The sequence below is a fragment of the Electrona antarctica genome, assembly GCF_951216825.1.
Source record: "Electrona antarctica genome assembly, chromosome: 14".
NCBI classification, from domain to species: domain Eukaryota; kingdom Metazoa; phylum Chordata; class Actinopteri; order Myctophiformes; family Myctophidae; genus Electrona; species Electrona antarctica.
In genome coordinates, this window is record NC_136795.1 from 38,716,813 (window position 1) to 38,740,812 (window position 24,000).

A 24,000-nucleotide genomic window follows, 5' to 3' on the forward strand; every position below is an offset into this window, starting at 1 on the left:
TTAATGATGTCCATTAATATTTGATACAGCCAGTTTCTGGAGAAAATGGAATTAATTTGGCCGCAAAAGCCTTGAAACTACATATGAAAGCAATGTCGCTGCTAATATACGTCACGTCCAGCTGTCAACACATTGCGTTCCTGAGATTCCTTGTTGACGTAAGCTCAGCTGGCGGTGACTCGACTCGTACTAACCACGAAACATTAAATATCAATATATATTTTTTTAAATAACGTAATTAACATGTCAGTTTATGTTGTGCGACGGGCAGCTGCAGCCACCCTGCCTACCCGGAAATGTAGTCTCTGGGTTGTTTGATTCGTTTCTAGCGCTTATTTTGTTACTCTTTGGGTATATTTGTACATTTCCACCTTCAGTCGATGCTTCATATCCATATGAGTGAAAAGGCCGGGATGATCGATTTATTTTTCAAACACAGTTCTTATAAGAGATCTAAAATCCCCCTATGGGGAATTCAATGCAAATAAAAAGTACACAAACCTGTGGACTGGCGCCCTCTACTGACAGTGACGTCAGGACTTCGGTGCTCTATTATTAAGCACTTAAACCCTGGGAGCCTGGGAGGCATAGCATTTTTTTGTTTATGATTCCACCTTCCGGAACCAGAATTACCCAAAATAATTCCCCTGCGATCAAGGGCATCATCATGTTAGGGCCTACCCAATAATAAGCCTGATGCGTATTATTGGTTTCTCCAAGTTTCTCCAAGTACTTAATGGAATAGTTTGATATATCCATCTTTTATTCCAACTCCTATCGACTGGCGAGACTAAAAACAAACAAGGACCAAAACAAAGTGTCGGCAAAAAACCACCTTACCGGAACCAGGCGTGGTTTGGGCGTGGTTTGGGTCTAAACCACGCCTAGACCGGATCACACAGGCGACTTTGGAACACAGACCAGGCTTTCCTCCAAGCTGGAAAGTGTGGTGACACAAGGTTACTTAAACCCTCACATCACTATTTTGTTCATATGTGACCGGGTCTGGCATTCAAACTGTGTTAATATGAAAAAAACGAAAATCACAAAAAAAAAGAAAAAAAATGTTTATTTAGCGATTTTCTCCCTTTTCATTATAGGCGAGTTGAGGACCATTTTGTCAGGCTCGGTCACATATCGTAACATCTCCCCAACAACTCCCAAAACTTGTAAACATAATAAAAAAAAATCAAAATTTTCCAAAAATAGCAGATCTACAAACTCACAACACATCATCATACTGTACGTTGGCTATTTCCGCTATTCATTGTATGCCAGAGTATACACCTGTAGGACTTAAGAGTGGTTACAAAATGATACATATTTATTTCAACTGCATGGTTTGGGGTGGAGTCTGGTGTACTACTGTGTGGTCAATTAGCGGATATCTCTGCTCTTTATCAGGGGCAGGTTTGCGTCGGAAAGCGATCCAGCGAGCGTGGTGCTGCATGCGGCGTGTTGCGTTGACTGAGTCAGAGGGTGTGTGAAAGATCAATGTCCATCAGTGGGTTTTGTCTGCCATATAGTAGGACGTCTTCATTGCGCTGTGTCTGTCACACCCCGCGGTGTGTCTCTCCATGTCTCCCCAAACGCAGTGGCAGTGCAGTGTCGTCACTGTCTGCAGACCTCCAGATAGCGAGGGAAAGCTGTCCGCACTGAGGCTTGAAGAAAACACACAAACACACACACACACACACACACACACACACACACACACACACAATCACACACGCACGTGTGCATGCTGCAGACTCACATGCGGATTCCAGCACCTGGGAACACTTCCAAGACCGAACGGTTTTTCATTTAGTCTTTTCATCATCGCCTCTCTTTCTCTGTTCCATTCTGGTTTATACCTCATCAGCTTTTTCACAATTTTCCTATACCCCTTTCATGCTTTTAACCTCCATATTCCACCCCTCTCTCTCCTCTCTCTCTCCTGGTGGTTCTTCTGCAGCTGTAAATGCTGTGCATGGAAAGCCATAAATCTGGTGTAATCATACGATAGAAAAGCATTGGTGCTGATAGAGGAGAGGTGAAAGGGGAAGAGAGAGAGAGAGAGAGAGAGAGAGAGAGAGCAAGAAAGACATAGAGAGGGGAAAGGGGGGAGGGTGAGTAAGAGACAGGTGGAGTCCATAGTTGCCATAGCAACCTCTCCCATATAAGGCAAGCCGGCGATATCGCGTTGCAAAGGTCAGGCAGTGGAGAAGGTAGACAATCACACAACAAGAGAGAGAGAGAGAGAGAGCGAGAGAAAGACAGACAACGAACAAGATAGGGAAGGAAGGGAGCACGGCGAGCTGTGAAATAAGTATAGGAACCGTAAAGTGACTGGGCATTCTCATCACGCTGGAGAGAGCAGAGAGGAGAGGAGGCGGCAGATTCACCGTTATCGCTCTGGGCTATAGCGTGGACGGGGAGGAGGAGGAGGGGGGGGGGGGGGGGAGGCGGAGCAAAAGCAGCCAGTAAATTAGCCAGCAGCACCAGCAGCATGAAGCAGACACCCAGCTGCGAAGGAGTTAATCGGCTGGTGTGTGTCGTAATGAATTAAATAAAAGAGTCGCCACCACCGCATGTGCTACCGGAGAGAGAGAGAGGGAGGGAGAGAGAGAGGGAGGGAGAGAGAGGGGAGGAGAGAGAGAGGGTCTGAACAAAACACTACGAGGAGCATTCACTGCACCTGACTGACTGAGTGACAGCCTGGGATGACTGGAGTAGTGGACATGTAGGCACAGGTGCACTGCAGGTGAGCCCAGGCTGCATGGCATTGGGGGCTGTTGTGTGTGTGTGTGTGTGTGTGTGTGTGTGTGTGTGTGTGTGTGTGTGTGCGTGTGTGCGTGTGCGTGTGTGCGTGTGTGCATGCGCGTGTAGTATGCGTGCGTGCGTGCGCACAAAGACTGTGCCGACAGGCATTGGATTGGATTCCACGCGTTGCGTGTTTGTTGTGGCGGTGGTTGTTGTGGTGACGTAGTGGAACCTGCCGGGTGTACAAGCAGGCTCTGTGCACAACAATGCTACTGACTGGACAGCGGGTGTCATGTTCGCCTGTGTGTGCATTGTTGTGGGTTTTGTTTTTGGGTGGTTGTACCGTACGTGTGAAGGAGAATAGAGGATTAGGCGTAAATGTTAAAGGTATTGTAGACTGGAAGATGGATCAGGGGTAGCATACGCTAACCAGTGCCGGGGAGAGGGGGGTAGGGGTACGGAGAGGATGAGAGGCAGGCATGCAGAGGGGCGGAGGAGGAGGAGGAGGAGGGAGGAGGAGGGAGGGAGGAGAGTAAAAGCTGCTCTGCATGCAGGTCAGGTAATGCAGCTCTGCTCCAGTGTCTGTGAGGCTCCGTCCTTCTGACTGCCAGAGCCCTGCGGCCACCTCCTCGCGTGTGTATGTATGTGTGCGTGCGTGCGTGCGTGCGTGCGTGCGCATGCCATTCGCGCATGCATGCATATGGGCAGATGTAATCAATGCGCCTACATTGCAATGCGTTCACAACTAACGCATGCAGTCAGGGATGTGTTTTAAGCCCCACCGCCCCCAACTCCAATCCTGAAGACTGAAACACACATGGCTACATGCTACATGTAGCTGCATAATGTCATTCAACAGGAGACTGGAACACGTGGCTACATGTAGCTGCATAATGTCATTCAACAGGAGACTGGAACACGTGGCTACATGTAGCTGCATAATGTCATTCAACAGGAGACTGGAACACGTGGCTACATGTAGCTGCATAATGTCATTCAACAGGAGACTGGAACACGTGGCTACATGTAGCTGCATAATGTCATTCAACAGGAGACTGGAACACATGGCTACATGCTACATGTAGCTGCATAATGTCATTCAACAGGAGACTGGAACACGTGGCTACATGTAGCTGCATAATGTCATTCAACAGGAGACATTGCTACAACATGACAAGATGCTGGTTTAGAATAGATAAGCATTAGAGGTTCGTACCATGTAACATTTAGCTTAGCTCCTAGCGGGGACAGATGCACCGCCATTCTGACGGGTGCATGTGTTTGGTCCGATGTACTAACAGTACTAACTAACAGTCCTACAGTCATGAGTCCAACAACCAACACCTAACCCTAAACCTCACCTCACAGGAAGCCACGGGTTAGTTTTAACCTGCCACGGGTTAGTTGTGATATGCCACACATGTCGGGATCGACGGTGCTGTCGAACTAACTTCGACAACACCTACGTCTAAGAAACGTATGCACCCCCATTCCGACTACGTGGCTTCCGCGTGCGGTTAGGGTTAGGGATAGAGTTATGGACATGGTTAGTAATGCGGCGGAATGGCGATGCATCGGAATAGGGGGTTTCGGAATACCGGTGTGTAAGCGCTGCAAGCGTAGAGCGTGGAACTATGATCAGCCAGAATCCATAGGTTTCTTGTTAATATCTTTTTATTGGGTTTTTTACATTTTCTTTCCCCCTCCGATGTGGGGTCCTTGTTCATATACATGTACATATACATTTGTGATACATAGATATAGACACCCCTCATTTCCCTCCCATCCACCCCCTTGTACCCACCCACTCTTCCCCAATGCAGAGACAATGCTAGAGAAAAGCTGCAGAAAAAAACAAAAAGGTAGATAAATTAGAAGAGAGAGAAGAAAGGAGGAAAAGAGGGGAGGGGGGACCACCTGTGTGTGCGCACATTCACCGGTTTACACGACGCACGTACAACGCATAGGCCTATGCATTCACCATAGGTTTCTATAAATCCAATCTGGGTACCCATTGGCAAAACAAAAGAAAATCATTCTGCACCCTCTTTTCCTTTGAATTAGTTTGACGTTAGCAACAGTCTGTCTCGAGAGACTAGCTACTATAAATCAAGCTATGTGCTCTGATACTTCTTCATCTAGGATTATTGTCAGGATCAAGGTTCAGTGGATGAGATGTATCCAAGGAAGTCTTTTGTTTTATATGGTTTATAATTCATTTAAGATTAGGAGGTTGTAATTAGGGTTGTTTCCGATCACGTTCACGTGAAAATCGGAAATCGGGGCCGATCACGTCATTTTCAAATGATCGGAATCGGATCGGGAGCAAAGAATCATGATCGGGACATCCCTATAGTATCAATATTATATCCATCTCATGATATTAGACTGGATATTTTCTGTGATTTTGGATATTGTACTTTTGTGTTCTATAAGAAAAATCGATATTGGCAGAAATCAAATGATCGGAATCGGATCGGGAGCAAAGAAAACGTGACCGTGACATCCCTAGTTATTAATTATGCATGCAAACAGATAAACGCATGTATCATCATCATCACTGCACTGTTAGTGTTAATGTTCTCCAGAAACACTTTGAAGTCACACCCAGGGCTTCATTTGCAACTCAAAGTCCAATTAGTTTAATTGCAACTCCTTGTGGTGTTGAAACAACTCAAATTGTTTGAAGGAAACAGTGTTTATCAAATTTCATCTTTTGAATAACTAATGTTTAAGCAACAGGAAACACACACACACACACACATCACGCACGCACGCACGCACGCACACACACACACACACACACACACACACACACACACACACACACGGGCCACAAATTACCTCTGCATCGTTAAAACCAGCCCACAGAATAATTGGGCTTTGTCGAAAACAAAAGTATTACCATTGTGTCTGAACAAGTGGACTGCAATTATTTGCGATGATGGCAATGGAAGCCCTGAGCCACTCACTGTCAGTGTTGGGTTATGGAAGCCCTGAGCCACTCACTGTCAGCGTTGGGTTGTCTACGGCTGCTGTAGCAGGATACTGCTCTAGGGCCCCATGCAGCGAGACTGGATGAATGACTGACACATGATCAGCTAGAGCCAGACATTAAGGCCCTTCCCAGAGAGCTCATGTGCAGCCTTAACCCTGGAAGGGACCTACTTTCACTGGTGGAAAAATAACTCAAAGTTAAAGTATCAAAATAAATACTTGTCTGTTACAACTAAGTAAAAGTCCGGAATTCAACATTTACTTGAGTAAAAGTACAAAAGTCTTGGCTTCAAAATGTACTTAACCCATTTGACCTGAGATCAGATTCTAAAAATGTCTTCCACATCCTGACAGTTTTCTGAAAAAGCTATGTTTCTATGTCAGTGGTTCTTCGATTTAAAAAAAATAGCAGACCTACAAGCTCGTAGCGCGCCACTCGGTGGCGCGCTATGAGCTTGTAGATCTGCTATTTTTCAATAGCTAAAGCATAACTTAATGCTAACACCTTAAAGTACCAAAAGTAAAAGTACTAATTGTGTAATTTGTGTTTTCAAATGTATAATAACCTTTTGAAAGTAGCCTATCTACAAGCAATAATTGTAGTGGAGTAAAAGTACAATATTTGCCACTGAGATGTAGTGATGAATACTGGAAATTGGAAATACTCAAGTAAAGTCAAAAATACCTTAAGTAAATGTACTCAGTTACTTGCCACCACTGCCGACTTTCACATGGCGTCACAACGCCTGGTCTGACTGACAAAGAGCTTTTCGGTCACTTGCTTCAGAAGAGTGAGTTGGTTCAGTACAGTATAGTACAGTACAGTACACTAGAATACACCACACACGCCAAGCAGATGAATAAAACAGAGTGACTTAGAGATAGTGATCATTAGACTCAGTGTCACGTCAAAGTGCTACTGACGCTGGAAAACGCTCTAGCGCTGCATGAAAGGAAGCGTGGTTTGTAGGGTCTGCAGGGTTTACAGTTGGAGGCCATCGATATTGTCCTTTTCTTTTTGCTGTGGTTTGCGTGATCTGCGCAAAAGGACAGTTAACCCATTTTGGGCGGGAACCCCTTTTGGTGTTTTAAACATTATGTTATGCTTTAGCTATTGAAAAATAGCAGATCTACAAGCTCATAGCGTGCCACCGAGTGGCGCGCTACGAGCTTGTAGGTCTGCTATTTTTGAAAAATCGTGAAAATATTTATTTCAGAAAACTGGAGGATTTAGAAGGATTTTTTAAATTGTTGAGGTCAGGCCTAAATGGGTCAAATGATAAGGGACAATATCGGTGGCACCCAACTGTACATTTCATGGACGCTGGACCACCATGGAACCAAATGAACCCGGCATGCAGACCTCTTAGGGTCCATTTGGAACACTCTATTGGAATCGTTAAAGGGAACCGTTACTCTTGCCAGAGTACCAAGAAAGCTAGATACGGTACAGTTGGGTGCCACCGATATTGTCCCTTATCATTTGACCCATTTAGGCCTGACCTCAACATTTTAAAAAATCCTTCTAAATCCTCCAGTTTTCTGAAATAAATATTTTCACGATTTTTCAAAAATAGCAGAGCTACAAGCTCGTAGCGCGCCACTCGGTGGCGCGCTATGAGCTTGTAGATCTGCTATTTTTCAATAGCTAAATTATAACATAATGTTTAAAACACCAAAAGGGGTTCCCGCCCAAAATGGGTTAACTGTCCTTTTGCGCAGATCACGCAAACCTCAGCAAAAAGAAAAGGACAATATCGATGGCCTCCAACTGTATAGATACATTATATGCTACCAGATATTGGGTCTGTTCTATAAATTAATTAATGCTGTCTTAAGCCCCAACATTAAACACACACGAGCCTCCATGCCTCAATGGAAATAGCATTGTAGGACAAAATATTCGACTCCCAGTCTCCCTATTGAGCCATACAATCTGAAACTGATTTTATCAGTGCTGTATTTGCAGTGTAGCAGTGGAGGGGTGTGTGGCTGTAGCTCAGTGCTGTGCAGTGTAGAAGTGGAGGGGTGTGTAGCTGTAGCTCAGTGCTGTATTTGCAGTGTAGAAGTGGAGGGGTGTGTAGCTGTAGCTCAGTGCTGTATTTGCAGTGTAGAAGTGGAGGGGTGTGTAGCTGTAGCTCAGTCTGTATCTGCAGTGTAGAAGTGGAGGGGTGTGTAGCTGTAGCTCCGTGCTGTATCTGCAGTGTAGAAGTGGAGGGGTGTGTAGCTGTAGCTCAGTCTGTATTTGCAGTGTAGAAGTGGAGGGGTGTGTAGCTGTAGCTCAGTGCTGTATTTGCAGTGTAGAAGTGGAGGGGTGTGTAGCTGTAGCTCAGTCTGTATTTGCAGTGTAGAAGTGGAGGGGTGTGTAGCTGTAGCTCAGTGCTGTATTTGCAGTGTAGAAGTGGAGGGGGGTGTAGCTGTAGCTCAGTCTGTATTTGCAGTGTAGAAGTGGAGGGGGGTGTAGCTGTAGCTCAGTCTGTATTTGCAGTGTAGAAGTGGAGGGGGGTGTAGCTGTAGCTCAGTGCTGTATTTGCAGTGTAGAAGTGGATGGGTGTGTAGCTGTAGCTCAGTGCTGTATTTGCAGTGTAGCAGTGGAGGGGTGTGTAGCCGTAGCTCAGTCTGTATTTGCAGTGTAGAAGTGGAGGGGTGTGTAGCTGTAGCTCAGTGCTGTATTTGCAGTGTAGAAGTGGAGGGGTGTGTAGCTGTAGCTCAGTCTGTATTTGCAGTGTAGAAGGGCAGGGGTGTGTAGCTGTAGCTCAGTGCTGTGCAGTGTAGAAGTGGAGGGGTGTGTAGCTGTAGCTCAGTGCTGTATTTGCAGTGTAGAAGTGGAGGGGTGTGTAGCTGTAGCTCAGTGCTGTATTTGCAGTGTAGAAGTGGAGGGGTGTGTAGCTGTAGCTCAGTGCTGTATTTTCAGTGTAGAAGTGGAGGGGGGTGTAGCTGTAGCTCAGTCTGTATTTGCAGTGTAGAAGTGGAGGGGTGTGTAGCTGTAGCTCAGTCTGTATTTGCAGTGTAGAAGTGGAGGGGTGTGTAGCTGTAGCTCAGTCTGTATTTGCAGTGTAGAAGTGGAGGGGTGTGTAGCTGTAGCTCAGTGCTGTATTTGCAGTGTAGAAGTGGAGGGCTGTGTAGCTGTAGCTCAGTCTGTATTTGCAGTGTAGAAGTGGAGGGGGGTGTAGCTGTAGCTCAGTCTGTATTTGCAGTGTAGAAGTGGAGGGGGGTGTAGCTGTAGCTCAGTGCTGTATTTGCAGTGTAGAAGTGGAGGGGGGTGTAGCTGTAGCTCAGTCTGTATTTGCAGTGTAGAAGTGGAGGGGTGTGTAGCTGTAGCTCAGTGCTGTATTTGCAGTGTAGAAGTGGAGGGGGGTGTAGCTGTAGCTCAGTCTGTATTTGCAGTGTAGAAGTGGAGGGGTGTGTAGCTGTAGCTCAGTGCTGTATTTGCAGTGTAGAAGTGGAGGGGTGTGTAGCTGTAGCTCAGTGCTGTATTTGCAGTGTAGAAGTGGAGGGGTGTGTAGCTGTAGCTCAGTCTGTATTTGCAGTGTAGAAGTGGAAGGGTGTGTAGCTGTAGCTCAGTGCTGTATTTGCAGTGTAGAAGTGGAGGGGTGTGTAGCTGTAGCTCAGTGCTGTATTTGCAGTGTAGAAGTGGAGGGGTGTGTAGCTGTAGCTCATTGCTGTGCAGTGTAGAAGTGGAGGGGTGTGTAGCTGTAGCTCAGTCTGTATTTGCAGTGTAGAAGTGGAGGGGGGTGTAGCTGTAGCTCAGTGCTGTATTTGCAGTGTAGAAGTGGAGGGGTGTGTAGCTGTAGCTCAGTGCTGTATTTGCAGTGTAGAAGTGGAGGGGGGTGTAGCTGTAGCTCAGTGCTGTATTTGCAGTGTAGAAGTGGAGGGGTGTGTAGCTGTAGCTCAGTGCTGTATTTGCAGTGTAGAAGTGGATGGGTGTGTAGCTGTAGCTCAGTGCTGTATTTGCAGTGTAGAAGTGGAGGGGTGTGTAGCTGTAGCTCAGTCTGTATTTGCAGTGTAGAAGTGGAGGGGTGTGTAGCTGTAGCTCAGTGCTGTATTTGCAGTGTGGAAGTGGAGGGGTGTGTAGCTGTAGCTCAGTCTGTATTTGCAGTGTAGAAGTGGAGGGGGGTGTAGCTGTAGCTCAGTGCTGTATTTGCAGTGTAGAAGTGGAGGGGTGTGTAGCTGTAGCTCAGTCTGTATTTGCAGTGTAGAAGTGGAGGGGGGTGTAGCTGTAGCTCAGTGCTGTATTTGCAGTGTGGAAGTGGAGGGGTGTGTAGCTGTAGCTCAGTCTGTATTTGCAGTGTAGAAGTGGAGGGGTGTGTAGCTGTAGCTCAGTGCTGTATTTGCAGTGTAGAAGTGGAGGGGGGTGTAGCTGTAGCTCAGTGCTGTATTTGCAGTGTAGCAGTGGAGGGGTGTGTAGCTGTAGCTCAGTGCTGTATTTGCAGTGTAGAAGTGGAGGGGTGTGTAGCTGTAGCTCAGTGCTGTATTTGCAGTGTAGCAGTGGAGGGGTGTGTAGCTGTAGCTCAGTGCTGTATTTGCAGTGTAGAAGTGGAGGGTGTGTAGCTGTAGCTCAGTGCTGTGCAGTGTAGAAGTGGAGGGGGGTGTAGCTGTAGCTCAGTGCTGTGCAGTGTAGAAGTGGAGGGGGGTGTAGCTGTAGCTCAGTGCTGTATTTGCAGTGTAGAAGTGGAGGGGTGTGTAGCTGTACCTCAGTCTGTATTTGCCGTGTAGAAGTGGAGGGGTGTGTAGCTGTAGCTCAGTGCTGTATTTGTAGTGTAGCAGTGGAGGGGTGTGTAGCCGTAGCTCAGTGCTGTATTTGCAGTGTAGAAGTGGAGGGGGGTGTAGCTGTAGCTCAGTGCTGTATTTGCAGTGTAGAAGTGGAGGGGTGTGTAGCCGTAGCTCAGTGCTGTATTTGCAGTGTAGAAGTGGAGGGGTGTGTAGCCGTAGCTCAGTGCTGTATTTGCAGTGTAGAAGTGGAGGGGTGTGTAGCTGTAGCTCAGTGCTGTATTTTTAGTGTAGAAGTGGAGGGGTGTGTAGCTGTAGCTCAGTGCTGTATTTGCAGTGTAGAAGTGGAGGGGGGTGTAGCTGTAGCTCAGTGCTGTATTTGCAGTGTAGAAGTGGAGGGGTGTGTAGCTGTAGCTCAGTGCTGTATTTGCAGTGTAGCAGTGGAGGGGTGTGTAGCTGTAGCTCAGTGCTGTATTTGCAGTGTAGAAGTGGAGGGGAGTGTAGCTGTAGCTCAGTCTGTATTTGCAGTGTAGAAGTGGAGGGGTGTGTAGCTGTAGCTCAGTGCTGTGCAGTGTAGAAGTGGAGGGGTGTGTAGCTGTAGCTCAGTGCTGTATTTGCAGTGTAGAAGTGGAGGGGTGTGTAGCTGTAGCTCAGTCTGTATTTGCAGTGTAGAAGTGGAGGGGTGTGTAGCTGTAGCTCAGTGCTGTGCAGTGTAGAAGTGGAGGGGGGTGTAGCTGTAGCTCAGTCTGTATTTGCAGTGTAGAAGTGGAGGGGTGTGTAGCTGTAGCTCAGTGCTGTATTTGCAGTGTAGCAGTGGAGGGGTGTGTAGCTGTAGCTCAGTCTGTATTTGCAGTGTAGAAGTGGAGGGGTGTGTAGCTGTAGCTCAGTGCTGTATTTGCAGTGTAGAAGTGGAGGGGTGTGTAGTTGTAGCTCAGTGCTGTATTTGCAGTGTAGCAGTGGAGGGGTGTGTAGCTGTAGCTCAGTGCTGTATTTGCAGTGTAGAAGTGGAGGGGGGTGTAGCTGTAGCTCAGTGCTGTATTTGCAGTGTAGAAGTGGAGGGGGGTGTAGCTGTAGCTCAGTCTAGTGCGTTCCTGGCGAGAAATCATCACCTTCTGATTGCTTCAATGATATGAAGGATCTGTCTGTGTCTGCTCATAATAAATCAGAACAAGTTATGGTGAGAAAATCAATGGAGAGAAAAGGGTGGCATCTGAGCCACAATGAGGGGAAATTAAATACAAGACGAAATTACATTGCAAGTAATGATCTGTTTGCTCTCCGTGTTTATGGAAATAAATCTCGGCTCATGTTGAGGTGATATTAAAAAGGAAAGCGGATAATGAAAAACTCACTCAACGATCATAAATCAAAACTTGCCTGTCAGGTCTTTTTTTTCTTCTCATTGCAGTGGGTAATAATATGGCCACTGTAGAGTAGACGGGATGGTGAATGGACAGAAAATTGCCCGAAGATAAGAATGAGATCTGGAATAAGAGTTTGGATTGGAATTAAAATTCATGAACTGCCCTCATCCTTTTAATTTCCATGTCACTTTGAGGTATTTCTCGGGCCGTCGGTCGGCGGCTCGGCCTGGTTCTTTAACATTGGGGTAATTGTGTTTTAATATCAGGCATATTCTTCCCGCGGTCTCGGCTACATATGAAACACCATTTCATATGTAGCGGAGCAAAAAGAAGAAGGTCCCAAATAAATGGAAAAAGGTGTGTGAGAGCTGGAGATACGACATGTTTTTGAGAAAATGAGGAGTAAAGGTGCTGAATATGAAATGGAAGATAGATAGAGGCAGGTGAATCTGGGGGGGGTGTTAGGGGGTGGACAGATACAGGAAAATGAGATGTGTGTGTGTGTGTGTGTGTGTGGGGGGGACTGGGGGAGGGGGGCTGTGGGGAGGGGGGGGGAGCACCTGCTGCAGAGAAGTCTGGGAGAGAGGCCAAACTCCAAATAACAGTGTGACGTTTAATTCAATTTCACTCTTTTCCAATTCCTCTCGCCATAGGTCAAACCTGACAGTCAGTTCAATGGTGTTTCAGCCACGCTGCAACCCTCTATACGCCGGCACAACAAATGCCTTCTCGCGCCAATGTCCTCTTCTGTCTGCCAATAAACAGCACCAATGACTGACTGCAGCTTTATTGAACCACCGTTCAGAATCACCAATGGGCACCGTTCCCCGCAGCAACCCTATAGCTGCGGGGAAAAAAATTCTGAAAAAAAAGATCTACTGAAGCTCACAGCCCTTCACGTTGTGATACGTTGAGAGCTTGTAGATCAGATATTTAGTATAGACCCCCTGGGGGACCGGATGACGGATCAACCCCTGCCACCAAATCAAACACTTTTTGCGTTTGCACGCCCAGTGAATGAACGCACGTGCGTTCAGCGCACGTGGTTACCGCCAACACGATCCCGACTGGATCTGCTATTTTCGAGCTTCCTACGCTACGTTGAAATCGATGCCCTATGAATACGGTTTCCACGAAAGCAACAGCTGTACTGTACCTATTTGAAATAGTCTCGCCCAGGGCACTGCAGGCTGCAGGCCAGGGTCCATTGTTAATCCGGGCCTGACCACCAGTCAATGAAGTATATCGGGTTTAAGTGGATCATTTCTTAGATTACATAGACTCTATACCCACCAATACTATTCAGGTATTGTTTCTTACAGTATAATGCAGAGGCTGTTCTCATAGTTGTGCTGTGGAGGACTGTGGGAATGGAAAATGGAACGGTGCGGCAGCGTCATACATGGAGAAGCATTTGATTTTGTGTCAGGGGCCTGCGGGCGGGGGCTTATTCCAACTCTTGCTCTTCCAATCCATCTCCCCTCTGCCTCGCCCATGAGGCCATCACTGATGTTTTACAATGCTTGATTGGCAAGGCAAATGTTTCTATTCTAACCCGATATCTCTCTGTTTGTCCTTCTCTCTCCCTCCCTCTCTCTCTTCCTCCAACGAATGATGCTGCAGCAACAGCCCAACTACTGGAGCTTTAAGGTCAGTGATATAAGTCCAATTGTCTCTGTGTGTTATCGTCCTCACAGTCAGTGTGTGTGTGTGTGTGTGTGTGTGTGTGTGTGTGTGTGTGTGTGTGTGTGTGTGTGTGTGTGTGTGTGCGTGTGCGTGAGAGCTCTGCGATGCGTGTCTCTTTCTATCACTTCAGACTGTGTGAAGCACTATTAGCCTACACAGTAATTCCCATGGTTCCCACTGCGATGTGCCTACTGTGTACTGCACCATTGACACTGCACCATTGACATTGGTGCCTCTATACACTCTTAAGTGTGTGTGTGCGTGTGTGCGTGTGTGCGTGTGCGTGTGCCTGCGCATGCGTGCGTGCGTGTGTGTGTGCGTGCGTTTGTGCATGCGTGCGTGCGTGCGTGCGTGCATGCGTGCGTGCGTCTTAAACCTCCGAAGCTCCTTTTTAATCTGCAGGAAATTATTCTCTGGCTCTATGATACCTCCAGTCAGTGTGACCTTGCCTGAAGCATTATCCGCGGGCTAATGACAGTATAGACGTTAAGAACTTTCAGACATGCTGAATGAACACTTTGACAGTATTACCATGGCAACTTGAATCCATGCTGAACAACTGGGACAGTTATCCATGATGGGTTGCATGAACAGGTGTGAGATCTGTGTGAGTGAGTCTGAAATACGTCTAAAGTGATGTTGTGATGTTTTGTTCTTGCTATTTTTGTATTGTTTTAATTCCGATCTTGCCTCCTTTTAATTTCTCCTTGATGATGTTTTTGATCTTGTTTTTAATCTTGTTTAATATCGTTTCATTGTTCTTTTGTTGATCTCTTGTTTATGTAATTACGTTGGGCTGCATTTGATGACATGAAAGGTGCTATACAAATATTTATTATTACCAGTAAGACGCCTGAGGGCAAGAAGCGACCTCACTCTAAAGGGCGAGGTTGCGTGGACGCATCCGCCTGGGTGTCAGCAGACTGCTGGGCAAGCGCTGGCACTTTGGAATGGGGAAACAAGGGAAACAAGCCTGGGTTTATCTAGCATCAGTATTATAATGACTCAAATATTAAATAAGTTGCATATCAGCGCCCCCACCACCTCAGGACATTGTGGTACTGCAGCTAAAACAGCTTCAGAAGCAAAAAATAAATGCCATGGACTGGTTATATCAGAGTTGTGCTTGAGGCTCAAACCATTAGAAATACGTTTGAGGGACATATAGACAATATGATATGAAATATTAAAAACGGTTTTCAAATTCATGCTATAGCTGCTTTAATTTTCGGGCCTGTTGAGAACTCTAGTTTTCGCGGCTGCATTAATAACTTTGGGGCAGGCCCGTCTAGTGTTTAAATGGACAGGGAGACATCGAAGAGGAAGGAAGGATGGGGAAGGATCAACATGGAATTTCAGAACAGGTTCTTCTGACATATATCCATATATTAGGCCGTGAGCCAGGACCCCAAATCTGGGGTCATCTGTACCGATGGGGTGAATAAGTCTCATAGTGATTTTTGGGAAGGTATACATCCCTAGTGCTAGGAAATATGTGATAGCATTGCATCTGTGGTAGCCTTCTGTGTGTTATCACTCTGTTTATGACCACATGCCAAAACACAATTTTCAAAATCCGAATGGAGCATTCTACTTCAAACTGATGGTTCTCTCCTATTATTGATCTTTGAAGAATGGTTGGGATACAGCTCAGACTATACAGTATATTTCTCTGAAAAGTTGTTAAAATTATTCTAGGTCATCTATTACAGGAGAGACAACATAATAGGGACTATATATTACATGAGACGTACTTCTGTTTTCATGAAAGATGCAGCACAAAGGTTCCCTCTGTAAATAACTGTAAATATTTAAAACCATCTTAGAACATAAATTCTATTGAAATGTTTTATGAAATTCAATAAACTAAATATAGTGTAAGTGTACAGTGTAAGTAATGCATAAGATAACTTTCTGTTCACCATTACATCACCTTTTAGTCCATTTGACACTTCTATCTGTTCAATACCAAACCTAATAATGCTGTTTCATATTACGTTTTTGTTGTTGATTTGTATTTGGGGACAATTTTAGCTTGGTTCCCCAAACTTTGGTAATTGGCATAATCAAAAAAGGCCTTTATATCAGGTCAATCTCACATGTTAAAGGTCTGGTCAATGAAACAGAAACAACTATTTCTATTTCTATAACAACTTATACTTATACATTTGTAATAATAGCATAAGAAAATATGATATATTTATCTGTAAGCTTCAACTCATAATCAGGATCATAAAATCAACCCACCACATCCCCCTAGCCCTCCTGATTGGCAGCAATATCTTACCCAAATCCTGATCTACCTCATCGTCAAAAGTATATCCTCTTTATTATCAACATCACTTCTCATTTGTAGCTTCAACATCTCATCAGGTGTCAGGTCACCCTTAGCAAAATGTGGATCTCCCATCCAAATTGTGTGACATCACCTGAACTTTCAAATTGAGCTTGGTGGTCTGCCACATTCCACTTGTATATGAGTACAACTGTCGTGGTACAACAGCAGCAACAGATTGTTACATTGTGACACCCAACTCACCCAGCACATCAGGGTAGTCTGGGAAGTTCCCTGCCAGCAAAGTATTTTGTGCTCTGATCTTGCCTTTGCACATGGATATGAGGTTGCACAGGACCTTGACAGGTCGTTAATGTCAAGGCAATTATGTTTATGCACTGTCAAATAGGTCTACATCTATTCTATGGTAACATATAGCTGTATAGTCATATTATCCTGCTCATTACTGTGCACAAATGTATACATCTTTGTGTTTGAGCACAAATGCATTTTGAGAACCCCCACATTTTCAGTAAAGCGTGCATCATTCTACAGTTCAATCTAGTTGAATACCCCTGCTGTAGGTTACAACAACAAACAGCTGCATATCAATGGTAAGGTGAATACTGTGCATGTCAACCAGTGACCATACTGTATCTGCTGCATGCTTGGACACACCTGCTTATGAGACAGACATTGACCTGACCTTTAGCACATAAGATTGACCTACTTATAAGAAATTGATTTTATGTGACAGTTATTCTGTTCATTTTGTAATTGTATTGTTTTTACATAATGCAGTACAATAGAACATCACTTTGGGTGTGGTATGGACACCATTTTGGATTTGGCAATACATAATTAACTAGTGATGGGAGATTAATCGGCAAACACATCGGTATCGGACGATTTGAGTTGTTTTTAGATTAATCGGCATCGGTTTGATTAATCAGACCGATTACGTTTTTCAATAAACTTTTCCCTACTCCTTTTTCGAACATAGTAACTGCGAGAGTGAGGTCTAGCCAACACCAACTCGGGATTCCTGGATCGCTGCCCTCCACAATGTCCTATCCAACATCAGGTTATTGAGCTCTGCAGTGTTGTTAGCCAAGCTGTCGCACCGCAGCACGTCTACATAGGTGGTACGCTTCTTTCCCCCCCTTGTCTTTGCCCTGGGTTTGGCTCCCATAGTCAATTTACTTGCCTCAAGTTCTGGGTACCTGACGCAGTGCCCTGCCAGCCTCATCCTTCTCTCTCTGACTTTGTCCGTGACCCGTGGTAGGTCCCCATAGAGGTCCACATTTCTGATGTGACACCTAGTGCCATTCGTAGCATTCTTGTGTAGACTCCATCCAGGGCTTTTTCCTGTTGTACTGTGAGGGTCCATGTCTCGACAGTAGCTATGAACAGCCGCCTCTTAAGGTCTTCTCCCGTGTCTGATTTCCACACTCTCCTCATCCCGTGCAAGGCTTTCCAGGCAAGTGCTCTCCGAACCTTCAGATCCTTTTCAGTTGAGGCAGTCCAGGCCCCGAGGTACTTGAAGTCCTCGACTCGCTCGAGCACCGTCCCGTCTGCAGTGGCAATGGTTTTGTCCTCTGTGTTGAATGTCATTACCTTTGTTTTCTTGGTATTGAGCTTGAGCTTGAGGACCTTGGCTCGAGTCTGGCTGTAGCTTGACTCTATCATCTGGACCAACTTTTCTGGAACTCCGTAGGCACGTAGAATACTCATGAGTTTCCCCCGGTGGATGGTGTCGAAAGCCTTTTGGAAGTCAATGAATGTGATCACCGCTGACAGGTTGCGCTCCCATACCCCTTCCAATATCCTCCTCAGTGCCAGTATCTGCCCGACCTTCGAACATAAACATATGTTAAGGATTATGAAAGATCATTATTATTATTATTTTTGGACGTTTATTTCCTTTGTCTTTTCTCATTTATATTTTAACATGTTTGGAATAAATACAAAAATGAAAAAAATGAAATGAAATTAATTAATCGGTCTGTCTTTACAGATAAACAAGCCCAAAGTAACAGTTTGAACAGATCTACAAGCTCACAATATTATAAAGGTATTTAAGTTAGATGTGACTTGCCTAAGCCTGCAGTGCAGACACCCTGTTACATGTATTTTTCAGAATAGACAAAATTATAATCTTTCAATACAGAATGAGATCGACATTGGTAATATTGGTTATCGGCCATAACAGCAATTAATTATATCGGATATCAATATCGGCCAAAATGTCTCATCGGCACATCCCTATAATTAACTGATCACTTTCACTGATTCAGCCACATTCCTTTAGTCCTAAACCCCCAAATAATGATGAATTAGTATTAGTTATAGCCATTTTAAGCTCCTGGCAGCCATATTGGACGCCATCTTGAAAATGACGCCTTTCCAGAACATATATTTTCCTATATTTTCAGTATATTCTTAAGCATGCCTAGAGGTACCAGAACCAATTGGAAAAACCTTTTCTATCATTTTTGTATTACTATTTTTTGTCATATTGATCCATGCAATTTTTCGCCTAGTGTTATAAAATAAAATGCATGATAGCACTCATAAAGCTACCACGGGTGCAATGCTATCACATATTTTCTAACTCTAGACATGTATACCTTCACAAAAATCACTATGAGCCTTATTCGGCCAGATGGTACAGACCAACCCCCCTGGCTCACGGACTATATGGAGATCTAAGGGTTTGAGGTTTGAGGTCAGATGTAGCGTTGCTGGCCAACATTGAGGACATCAGGGATCTCCATATATGGGCTTAATTGGGGGAACTATGATGTCACGTGATGTGACGAGATCTGGGCACCATAGGGCTTTGCCATGTATGGGGATTTTGAGTGATACACTGACGGACAAAAATGTACGATTTCATAGTAAATGCGACCTGCGGCCGCAATTATTAGTATTGGTCCATACACTGCATATACCGTATGTTGCTGTAAAGTCAATGTGTGCACTGCCACTCCTCAACATGTGCCAGACTGTGGCGTATAGGTTATTGTATGTTATAGAGCCTGTTGAGAGAGGTAGTATGTTGTACTGTGTGTCATAGAGTGTGTTGGGAGACAGTTAGGTTTTTTTTTTTTTTTTTTTTATGTTTTTTTTTGTGGCTTTCACCTTATTTTATATATTTTATGGAGGGACAGACAGTAGGCTGACAGGAAATGGGGAGAGAGATGGGGGGGAAGACATGCAGTAAAGGCCGTCGGGATCGGGAGTCGAACCCGCGGCACACAGCCAGACTGGATTACCAGCCAAGGTGCCTGGACCACTGAGCCATGGCCCAGTTAGGTTGTTTTGTCATAGAGACTGTTGAGGGCCGGGGTGCTTTGGAGTGTGTGATGGTCTGGAAGGATACCCAAACCCTTATTATGAAAAGTGGCGCTCCAGATGTCAAACCAACACACACATATTTCACACGTGTTTTTAAATTAAGAATGAATGATCATACTGTGGGGAATACTGTTGGTGCATTTCCCTAATAGCACAGCATGGTTGCCATCTATCAATTACATTACTCTAGTCTGTGGCTTTGCAGCAGAGATGAGTGTGGCAGCAGTGGAGGTGGGTGTTTGTGCTGGTGTGATAGCACAGTGCAGAATCAACAACACCATCAATCAACGGGTCTTGTTGAGTGGCAACAGGTTTATATCGGCCGGGGAGGCGCTTTGCTTTCAGTGCAACCTTCCCTCTGTGAAGATAGCCTCCTCTGTTGAAAAACAAAGTGGCACTTCAATGATGCCTTTTTACCCGCTTCCTTAATCTTAATGTGATCCAGGCAGGAAGTGCCGGCATCACAGCTGGTAGATAACGCAAGAGAGGAGAGGACGATAGTCAAGTCAAATTGATTTACAGTATATAAAAGCATTATTTAAAACCGACCAGAGTTGAACTGAAGATTAAAAGAAACGCTTGCATGGTGTGAAAAAACAATTTATGCAACATTCAAAGGCAGAAAAAGTATGTTTTTATAGTCTCGATTGAAAAGTGTCTAAAGAAGGGACAGTCCTCCTAACAGGGAAGTGTTATAGGCTATTCCTGTCACGATGTGGTCCTGGAGATGTAGGACTCGGGTGCAGAACGAACCAGGCACAGGCAAGATTGAATATTCAAGTGGTTTTAATTCTCAAAACTCACACTGTGAAAACACTTGGAATAACTAGGAAAACACAAGAAAATAACCACGTCACTTACGACGACGAACTGACAAGGAACTGAAAACACTGGGGCATATATATAGACAAGACTAACTACACACAGGTGAACTGAAACACACAATCAACACTGGGATAGGCTAACAGGCAACAGAACACAGGTGGCTAGGGTGACACTAATACAGGGAGGTGAGACAAGGCAGGAGACAGAAAACAAGGCCGACAGGAAATCACAGAACACTACTACAAAATAAGGTACAGAACACAAATACAAATAATAAGTCCCAAAACACAGACAAAGTCCAAGGGCAGAGAAGCGTACCGTGACAATTCCACAGCAACAGCAAAGGCTTCAACTGGCTCACGGGACAGTTAAAAGCATCTGGTCAGAGCATCTAAGTGGCCTAGTGGTGGAACGGGGACACAGGAGGCCCTCTTGTCCATTCAGGGCTAATAGAACCCAGGGCGGACATCTACAAGGAAAATGGATTGGGACAATATAGGCAATCCCAACTGAAAGGTTTCCATCTTGGCGGTACATTGTCAACCTATTTAAGGCTGTTCCCTGAATGACAACTCCGAGTTTGAGTCACAGCCACCAGAAACAAATAAGTTATTTGTAACTTTCAACACTACATATTATGTGCTATGATGTGCTCTGAACCCATCCAGGAGCACTTGATCAATTGTCATGAAATAACGATAACCAAGTTGTAGTAGTAGGTCAAAGACAACAAAGACAACAAGGAAATATCATTTAGAAATCTATCTAAAAAACTGTGGAGTTAAAGTGTGGACGTTTGTCGAGAGGCTGAACGTCAGCATTTTCATTTTCTTTTATAAAAGTGAACATCACCCTGGTCCTGTACCGAGACAGCTGTTGATAATTGACAGAAGGCTGGTGCCAAATCTGTCTAGTGCCTCTTTAAGGAGGTGTGAAAGAACAGAGTTAAGACAGCGGGTTGTGGATGTCCTATGGGAAACTATCTCCAGTAAAAAAAGGAAAGGATCACATACGCCCAATGAACATAAGAGGCTAAGAGCAGTAGACACAGGGGCGGGACAGACGGTGAGAGGCACTATCTAATACAGTTGGGTGCCACCGATATTGTCCCTTATCATTTGACCCATTCAGGCCTGACCTCAAATCCTTGAGTTTTCTGAAATAAATATTTTCACGATTTTTCAAAAATAGCAGACCTACAAGCTCGTAGCGCGCCACTCGGTGGCGCGCTATGAGTTTGTAGATCTGCTATTTTTCAATAGCTAAATTATAACAATGTTTAAAACACCAAAAGGGGTTCCCGCCCAAAATGGGTTAACTGTCCTTTTGCGCAGATCACGCAAACCTCAGCAAAAAGAAAAGGACAATATCGATGGCCTCCAACTGTATATCAGCTGTATACCTTATCAACAAACAGAGAGGTTTTCACAGGTTGGTAATGCATTTATTTATAGTGTCAATAATCCCCATTGTCCTGGGATTATATTAGACATGTTTTTTTATTTGTTCTGACAGCATCTTGCTATTTAGTCAAACAGTCTCTCAGGATATGTTAAACTTTAATAATTTAAGCGTATCCTTTTTCCCATTCATGCTCCGCCCGCCCCTTGCTGCCTTATGGCACTAACTAGTGTCATTTTGTCCAGGGCTGAGATTTGGGTTTAGGTTTAAGGTTTAGGATCTGGATTTAAGGGGAGGATTGACAGGGTCAAGGCTGCTTAAACAGGTGGAGTTAAATATAGTGACCAACTTACCACGCAGGTGGTTGTGGTGTTGGTTAGGAGGAGCGAGCCAGATCTCACCCAAACACAGTGAAATAACACGGATTGGCAATTCTGTACATACACTATAAAACTACTACTGTTTTGACTGCGACGGAGGTGTGGCTTTCACCCCATTATCGCAGTTGGGGCAAATGCACTCCCCACAACATTATTATTTGGGGGTTTTCTAGTAGTGTATGTACAGAGAATCTGTGTTATTTCACCATGCTTATGGTTATGGTTTATAGGGGTGGGACGATATGGGTTCCTCACGATACGATATATATCGCGATATTAGGCCCTCGATAACGATAATATCACGATATTCGATATATTGCGATATTTGCGATATATCGATATATTGTATGAAATTTCATCAACGATATATCACGATATCTGCAACTACAAAATACTTGGAACTGAAAAAATGCAGCATTTTGTATTCATACAAAGCTGTTTGGAGACTTTGGACAAATCACCATCCAGTAATTCAGTACTTCTGGTTGCTGTGGAATCTGAGTGGGATTTGCTTTATTTTAGCTGTCATTTCCTCCTTTTCTAAACATGTTGTTCATCACTTCATTATGAACAACATTTCAAATTCCGATATCGATATTTTAATAATCAATATCGATTATTTATCGCGGGAGGACGTATCGATATATATCGCCATATCGATATTTCAGCACACCCCTAATGGTTTATGGCTCCAGCTAGAACTGGTTTGAGGGATGCTAGGTTTGAGCATTAGGCAGGTATTAGGCTAGGTACTAAATTATGTTAATGAATACATTAACCAATATTGACAGACACAACTACGTCCAGTTGAATCAAAGGGTGAGAATGGCTGAGTAAACAAAATGATTGACAGTTGCAGCCTCAGTGAGGATTTCGACTGCCGTTTTCCAGCTCCCTCCTTTTCATGGGCAAAGAGGATTACGACATCTCCCCCTCCCCTAGGAACATGCCATTTTTTCTCTCCCTCTCTCTCTCCGATGGCATCGGCGAAAAATCCACAGCAATTTTGTCTGAGTAATCTTTTTCCACGGATTGACGGCTTCCAGAGACATAAGGGGAGATCTCAGGAGGGGCTACAGACAGGGTCAGACAGGCATTGATGTGGAAACTTACAAGGATGGAGAGCAAGTATGATGAAAGCCAAAAGAAAGTTAAGACAAAGGGATGTGAGAGAAACGTGTTGTCCAACCCCAGACAGTTTTCTAACAGGACATGCTTGTGTTTCTGCAGTGTTGACAGACAGGCTCACAACAGTTTCTTTATTACAAAACAATCACACTCGTGTGAAGTGAGGGGCGCTCTTATCATCGTACATCATCTTACATCACAATCCGTGCTCAGCCAATCAAATCGGCCAAACCGTGGTTGGTACACACAAACACACAAAGCTTTGGTGTGAAGTGAGGGGCGTCCACTGTGGCTGCCACATGACGTCACTGCTTAAAGCAAGCATTACAAGTCCAAAGCCTTGGCTGCCACACGGAGTCACGAGTGGGGACCTGTTGATTTTGAAAGGCTAACGTGAAAAGAAAGGGAATGGAGGAGGTGCGAAGAGAGCTGTTACAACGTACGTTCCTGGAGATTGGAGAAATAACACTCAGGGGAGAAACACTCATTCTCTTTTCACACAAATCTGTCTGCTCCCTCAGTGGGGCCCAGACAACTAGCGAGACGCTTATCAGCAGCGTAATTAGAAGGCTATCTGGCAGTTGTGGGTGCATGGGTGGGTGGGTGGCTGGGTGGTGGGTGGGTGGCTGGGTGGCTGGGTGGGTGGCTGGGTGCATGGGTGGGTGGGTGGCTGGGTGCATGGGTGGGTGGCTGGGTGCATGGGTGGGTGGTGGGTGGGTGCATGGGTTGGTGGCTGGGTGCATGGGTGGGTGGCTGGGTGCATGGGTGGGTGGTGGGTGGGTGCATGGGTGGGTGGTGGCTGGCTGGCTGGGTGCATGGGTGGGTGGCTGGGTGCATGGGTGGGTGGCTGGGTGCATGGGTGGGTGGTGGGTGGGTGGCTGGGTGCATGGGTGGGTGGCTGGGTGCATGGGTGGGTGCATGGGTGCATGGGTGGGTGGTGGGTGGGTGGCTGGGTGCATGGGTGGGTGGTGGCTGGCTGGCTGGGTGCATGGGTGGGCGGTGGGTGGCTGGGTGGGTGGCTGGGTGCATGGGTGGTGGGTGGCTGGGTGGGTGGGTGCATGGGTGGGTGGTGAGTGGCTGGGTGGGTGCATGGGTGGGTGGTGGCTGGCTGGGTGGGTGCATGGGTGGG

General features: G+C 45.4%; 1 protein-coding gene across 1 annotated transcript in view; it reads left to right on the forward strand.

Moving 5' to 3' along the window:
- The window catches only part of srcin1a (SRC kinase signaling inhibitor 1a), a 211,044-nt gene that overhangs the window by 126,032 nt on the left and 61,012 nt on the right, over positions 1 to 24,000 (forward strand). The window contains exon 4 of the mRNA XM_079519333.1: positions 13,440 to 13,466. Within this exon, the coding sequence (XP_079375459.1) occupies positions 13,440 to 13,466 (27 nt within the window). The remainder of the gene's footprint in view (positions 1 to 13,439; positions 13,467 to 24,000) is intronic.